This window comes from Triturus cristatus, chromosome 1_2 (genome assembly GCF_964204655.1).
Source record: "Triturus cristatus chromosome 1_2, aTriCri1.1, whole genome shotgun sequence".
Classification (NCBI taxonomy): Eukaryota; Metazoa; Chordata; class Amphibia; order Caudata; family Salamandridae; genus Triturus; species Triturus cristatus.
Window position 1 is genome coordinate 288,198,387 of NC_140580.1, and position 7,538 is coordinate 288,205,924.

The following is a 7,538-nucleotide window of genomic DNA, read 5'->3' on the forward strand; positions in this document are numbered from 1 at the left end:
GCTTCGGCGCTCCCCAAGCTGCCAACTCCCCTAGTATCGTAATAAAGTTTTCTTAACACGCCCCCCTGCATGTTATCAGCCGTTACACAATGCAATGAATGACGCTTGTTTTGTGTAAGAACATTTTATTTAAAAAATAAAGAATAGTAGCAAAATCATAGACATGGGTTTCATATATTTTCACATTCATACATTACATAAGAACCTGCTTAAAACAGTCTTCGGGGGGCCAAAGACCATACTTGTCTATTTTTTTTATACACATTACACATACGCCTTGCTATGAGTCTTTCTATCATCCTTCTATTGAAAGCAGTGTCCATTCCCTGCATAGCGGTTAGTTTTGAGCTAGGGTCTAAGGCGTATCTGATCTCATTGACTGCCCCCATCAAGATCATCAACATATCGGGGTGGACATCTTTCTTTTCATTGTACAAACCATACACAACCCTTAGCAGTTTATATACCTTGTAAGGGTCTAGCAAAGTACAAATATATCGTATTGTTCTTGATCTGTATGATTCACACAAGCATTTGTGCGCCGCCTGCTGAGGATCTTTGATTTGATGACCTTGACAAAGGCTGTAATAGTCCCGTTTGACACAATTTAGTACCACAGACGCGGCGAAAGCCTTAACTGCCTGTCGGACGTCGTCGGGCAATCCTGGCTCTTCCTTTTCACACGCGTCGGAGCCGCATACACACTTATCGCAGCCCTCACGGTTTTGACATGTGGAACTTTCAGCTTTTTTTGAACACCACAGACAATTGAAAATTACATTGTTCGCTTTTGCAGGTCGCCACCCTGACACATGCCTCCACTCTGTAGCCGGCCTTTTTGGGGTTTCTCTCTAGGTTCAAAATACGAGAGAATGACAATACGTTAGTTGAAGAAATAAAATACATCATTTTTGTAACTATCTGCTCATAACATTTTCATACTAACCTCTGCATTTTCACAGCCCTCTGCGGCGGCTCTGAAATCTTGCGAGTCGCTAATGTCCTGCGATGCCCCAACATCTTCGACGCTTGTCCCAGGCTGTTGCAGACCTTCCTTCTCTGCAGCCGTATTCTCCTGAAGGTCCATGTCTTCATAGACGGGCGTGTTAGGAGGTGTTACAGCCTCTTTACCATAGTGCATTATGAAGTAGGTGCATCCAGCGGGTTTTGCTCTCTAGGGTCAAAAGAAGACAGAATGACAATACGTTAGTTGAAGAAATAAAATACATCATTTTTGTAACTACCTGTTCATAACATTTTCCTACTAACCTCCGCATTATCACAGCCCTCTGAGGCGGCTCTGAAATCTTGCGAGTCGTTAACGTCCTGCGAGGCCCCAACATCTTCGACGCTTGTCCCAGGCTGTTGCAGACCGGCCTTCTCAGCAGCCGTATTCTCCTGAAGGTCCATGTCTTCATAGACGGGTGTGTTAGGAGGTGCTACAACTTCTTCATCTTCCTCCATGTCCACTGAACTGAGGCCGGCAAGCACACTGTCACTACCCGAGCCCTCACTTTCGCTGCTGTCGCACTTAACCGGGACCATCCGGCATCCGTAATCCTTGAGCCCAAGTTCCTCCATAGGCCTACACAGACCGGTGCCAAAACCAGTAACGTCGCAACCCATATCCCAATGTGTTTCTTGTTGAGAATTCTCGTCCATTACCCGAGGTGTTAGGGTGCGGTAATATCTATTGATAAGGGTCTGGGAGCCATCCACCCTGGCGCTTTTCACGAACGGGTTGTATCTTTTCATTTTGGCTGTGGGTCCCTTGGCGTATTCAAACGTCTGCTTGCTGTCCACGGCTCTTGCCACATGCTTATATGTATTCCAAGAAACCACAACCCCTAAAAGAGGCGTACACCTCTACAACACAACAAGATCACGTGACCTCAGGACTGCTCCGCAGCTGTTCACCCACCAGCTGTCTGCAACCCCCACAGTTTTAAAACAGGCCCAGACATTTCCCTCCTACATGCACACACTTTTCTGCAGACTTTTAAACATATACACAACTATCCATGTTTTGCAGCCAGACCTGCCACTTTTAGGACTAGCCCTACATGTCACCCCTTTTAAAACCAGAGTTTTTAAGGCCAGCAGTTTGCGGCCAGCCCTGTCAAATTTAATGCCAGGAGTTTCCTGCCAGACTTGTCAAATTTATGACTAGACCTGTCACATTTAAGGCCAGAAGTTTGCGGCCAGACCTGTCAAATTTAAGGCCAGGATTTTGCATGGTGATGTTTGGTATCCCTACCTACTTGGAAATAAAACGAGAAATCTGAGTTTCTCCATAATAATGTTTAGGTTGAAGACTAGCAAACAGCGGCTAACGGCATCTTAGAATATATGGAAAGCTTCCCTCGGAATGCATTCCACCCTTTGCTTACCACTTTGTTGCTGGGGACCATGCCGTAAGGAAGACCTGATTATCTGGATCTCAGGCTGGAACTTGACTTTATTTACCCTAACTCTGAGGGGAATACCCGGGCAACACTACCACGATATTAACGGCATCTTAGAATATATGGAAAGCTTCCCTCGGAATGCATTCCACCCTTTGCTTACCACTTTGTTGCTGGGGACCATGCCGTAAGGAAGACCTGATTATCTGGATCTCAGGCTGGGACTTGACTTGATTTACCCTCACTCTGAGGGGAATACCCGGGCAACACTACCACGACTATCAAGGACCCTTGTGAACACTCTCCATTACATATTAAGACCTGATGAAGTTCCTTTTGAAAAAGGAACAAAACGCGCTGGCTGACGGCCAATTTTAATTCAAGTTTAAATAAAGGATGATGACGTAAACTTGTTATATCGACTACATTTCTGGTGCACCTTTCACCCAAGAGTATCTTGCCCTTTCTGGATTCCAGTGGCGCCCAATGGCGACGAGTGCCAGAAGTAGATGCACAGGACACTAAATTTAATGTAACAGGGATTGAGGTGCTGAACCCTTGGTCAGCCGTTGGGAGCTTTAACTAAAATTCTACACTGCACCACTGCACGCCTCTATACTCTGCCCTGAAACACTCCACTCTACAACACTACACTATACGCCACTCTACTCTACACCATTTAATTCCACATCAATTTACTCTGCACCACTCTACGCTAATCCACTCTATGCCACTTTAATCTACTGTGCATCACTGAACTCTATATCACTGCACTCTGACACTCTATGCCACGCCACTCTACAACATTCTAGTCCACCTTGACACTCTGCTCCCTCCGACAACACTCCAATCTATGCCACTCCATGACACTCCACTTCACTTAACTCTACTGTACACAACTCTGCGCCACCCCACGACTCTACGCTAATCCATAATACTCCACTCCACTCCACTTTACAACACTCCACTCTACTTCCCTTTACCCCACTAACTTTAAGCCACGCTGTCCAGAAGCAATGCTGTTGTACAACATGGCTAAAACATATTGGCAAAGCCAATAGCTCTTCCAGAAGTGAGATCTATTGGCTTAGCTAATGTTTGTTACGTAACTGGAACCCTGCATTTGTCCAGGAAATAACTTATTCTGAGCTCCCATTTTTTTGGTTGAGTCCTCTTGGGTGGTACTTACATACCCGAGTGAGAAAAGGCACCTATGATGAAACAAGCTGTCATTTGACGAGTGAGATGTCTCCTCTAATATTTCAAATAATCCTATAGGAGATCTGTAGGTCTAATAAATAGGGGCCAACTGACCCTTTGCCCTCGCACTCATTGTGTTGTGCATTGTATTTTTGGGAGAGTGTGGGAAGACTACAGGCATCTCTCACTCTTTCTTTGTGTGAAATAGCAGTTATTGCTGTTCTGTTGTCCTGGTATGCGGGAAGCTGTTGTTGCTGCTTTTGTCCCTGTTTTAGTGCCAGTTGTCACTGCTACACTGGTCTGCTATGATTACAGCTAGGGTAAAAGCTATAGCGTTGGTCCCTGCTGTGTATGTAACCATTGTTGTAGCTTTTCTTGCTAGTGTGGTCAGCAGCAATTGGTGATTGCAAATAGTAGTAGGGCACAAATACAAAAATGGAATTGCACCATTCAAGTCTTTATGTGTATTTGAGTGGACATGAAGCGTTTCGATGTCTTATCAAGGGTAGTAAGCGCAGTATAAATACAATTACAATTACATGCCAGGATTTCAGCCTCTGGCCACGGAATCAAACACAGATCAATGTAGTGAATGCATTAGTCCACTGAGGTTTCAGACTTCGTAAAGTGGCAAGAAGCTGTAACTGACTAGATCCCTTTCAATCTGTAATCAACATTTCAATCTTTTGATCCCACCCACACATATTCTAATATAACCACCCTTTCACTCGTTATCTAAATTTGCATTTCTCACCCGTTCACCATTGCCTTTTTCTTTATTAAGAGGATTTACTGAGGGCTGTATGCTGCATTTCAGTCTCAACATGGTGCTCTGCCTCACTTTCACCCATTCATCTTAACCTTCCCACATTCACCTAACTGCCTACTTTCATCCACGGCCTACCACCTGCATTCAACCCCTGACTCATCCAGTCACACAAAAGCACACAGTGTCATCCATCGAGTAACCAGCACTAGGACTAATAACCAGCTACACTTAGTGGCTTTGTTAATGCTTGTTTTATTTCACTTGCACATTGCATTTGTTTAATGTGAAGTGAGAACTGTAGTCATTATTCTGCAGAGGAAATAAAACAAGCATCAATTGTCATAACAATAATGCAGGTAGCACTGAACCCATTGTCACTGTAGAGAGACACCAGCACTTTAAGACATGTTGAAGAGAAGGGATGGGGTAGCTGAGAGTAGGCTTGTAGCTTTCACCCTACCCTTTGGGGAGATAAGAAGGGGTAGAGTAACAGCATCTAAATAGAATGCAGTCTTTATAAAGCCTGGGCTGGATAGTAAAATGCCCAGGGTTTCTAATATGCCAGTAATATAATATGTTAAGGCTAATGCCAGTAAAATGTTAAGGCTGAGCTAGATCCTTTGACATGAGAATGTAATGAGGTCACCAGAGAACTTGAGAGAGAGGGTGGCATTTGGAAGCTGGAAGTGAGGCACTTGTGGATGAGATCTTCTGGTGTGAAATAAACTCTTTCTACCCTCATACTACCACTTGATGTGATCTTTTCAAGAGGGCTCCTTGTTACAATGGTGACAAGGATTGAATGCTGAGTAATCAGAAGTAATTGGAAGGAAGAAGACCGCAACAGCAGGTTCCACCGAACCCGCCTAGTCTATTGTCTCTGCCCCAACTCCCCTGGCAGCACTGGGCTGTCGCAGGTAACTCAGATCTTATTATTAATATCATAATCAAATTAACTGGGCCCTCCCTCACTCAACCTTCGAGATTGGTGGGAAACCTATTGGGAACCTGAGAGGTGAGACTGCCGCTTGCGAGTCGTTGAGAGTTAAGAAATAATATGTGGACGGGGCAGCAATATTTCATTGTGGTGTATGGCAGCTGGTGTTGTGGATAACTGCCTGCTTCCAAGTTATATGGCCGACTGTGTTGATTTTTAGGAAGTACGCTACCGATCGCAGGTACTGCACAATACGAGCGTGATCTAGCTAGTTAGCTCGTACCATATCTGCCCAGTCCAGCCCAGTTCCCATTTCAGAGTAGAGTTCAGGGTTGCAGTGACAACAGGGAAGCATCACAGCAACAAGGAATAGGCCCAGCTCTTTTCGCGCTTCAACATGGACCAAAGAGCTGCTCTGACAACAAATAACCAGCTCAGCATCAGGGATCCGGCCCAGCGCAAGATAAACGGTTGCTGCGGCAACACTGCAATATAGAACCAGTGCGGCTCCCAGCATAGATCTTCAGCTACAAAGATCCGGCGCTGCAACAAAGAATCGGCCCAGTGCTGTTCCCTGCATAGTTTTTAATAAATTTAAATACTTTACTCAGAGCGCTTAAAGAGCGATTTCTACTTCCAGGCATCGTAGGAATCTTCTGCTCTCTCAGTCTCCACATTGGCTCATCTAGTTTTCTGTTTCTTATTGATAATCAACAAGACTGCCAACTGAACAGCCAAGGGTGTAGAATATTACTGACTTCCTGTATTTATCAGTGAGCATCTAGACTGCTGACTAGTGAAGGAGTCAAGTATTTTCTTCAGTATTCTTCAGTACTTGTCTGTATGATTCCTTTTGAAAATTTACTTAAAATTCCTTTACAGGTGGTTCTTGGACACGCTATTTAGGTGTCGGTGATTAATTGTATATGTTGATATATTCAATATATATTGCTTTGTTTTTATTAAGATTTATAATATAATTTATGCTACTGACAAGTGATACAATGCAGAAAATAACAGCTTGTCTGTTTTTTCTTTTTAACAAACCCAAGGGTACCACCCATCTGATGGCAAAAATGGAAGAAAGTAAAATTGAAAGATATGCCAGGGTATGTGGCACTAGTTTAAGTCTAGAGAAAAACTATTATTACATTGCTTAGGCCAGAATGCCAAGACGTTTTTGACCTCTTACCTGAATTTACTGATTAAAATGGTGTAGATCTAAATAAATATGAGAACTGCATAAAGAACCTTGAGAAACATTATCTCCCTAAGGTGAGTACTATATTAAAAAGGTACCACTTTGGCACACGTAATAAAAAAGAGTGAGAGTACGTAGAAAACTATGTAACAGATTTAAGAAATGTAGCTTCATCATGTAAATTTGACTGGCTATCAGAAGAGAGGATATATGATCAATTTATGTTAGGATGTAACATTGAAAGAGTGCATGAAGAACTTTGGAAGAAAGGTTCTTTGGATGAGGTGTTGGTAGTTGCTAAAACCATTGAACACTCCCTTAAATGTATAGAAACTAAAAATAGGAAAGGACTAGTGGAGAAGAGGTTTCAGTGGTCAATAACCCCACAAAGGAACAAGAAAAGAACAAATATACTAGAACTGAGAAGAAGAATGCATTTTTAGGGAAATGTTGTAGGTGTGGGAAGACAGGACACATGACCAATGATAAGAATTGTCCCGCCATCAAAGCTTCATATAATGTTTGCAAAAAGAAAGGTCATTTTCCTATTGTATGTAAAAAGAAAAGTTATTCGGGGAAAAAGGTGTTTGAAATAGATGACAGTGACAAAGACACAGATTGTTAGTGTGGACAGACTGTGCTACAAGTGGGAGGAAGAAATCGCTATAATCCTGTGGATGAGATAAGGGTAAATGGGTAGAAATCCAAAATGCTGTTCGAATTTCGAGCGAAAATCACCATAATTTCACAGCGTCTTTATGAAATTAAGCTTAAAGGGAAAGTTGAATTACACAATCCATACATAGGACCCTATGCATTTGGGGGTAAGCCAACTGAACTTCATGGTTACTTTGAGGTTATGATAGAATACAAACAAAGGTACATTAGTGTAAAAATCTATGTATCAAAGAAAAGAGACAGCATATTAAGTTGGATCCACCAACGGGATCTAGGGGTTATGCTTGATCCGAACAGTGTCCCCCCTGGTCTGTTAAAAGAAAATTGATGAGTATGAAACCATAGATG

General features: G+C 42.9%; 1 protein-coding gene across 1 annotated transcript; it reads right to left on the reverse strand.

Moving 5' to 3' along the window:
- Positions 1-209: 209 nt before the first annotated feature.
- On the reverse strand, positions 210-1,410 carry LOC146867185 (uncharacterized). Its single transcript, XM_085620389.1, has 2 exons — positions 1,270-1,410; positions 210-851 (listed from the first exon to the last, which is right to left on the reverse strand). The coding sequence occupies exons 1-2, from the start codon at positions 1,408-1,410 to the stop codon at positions 210-212; spliced, it is 783 nt and encodes a 260-aa protein (XP_085476515.1).
- Positions 1,411-7,538: the final 6,128 nt, after the last annotated feature.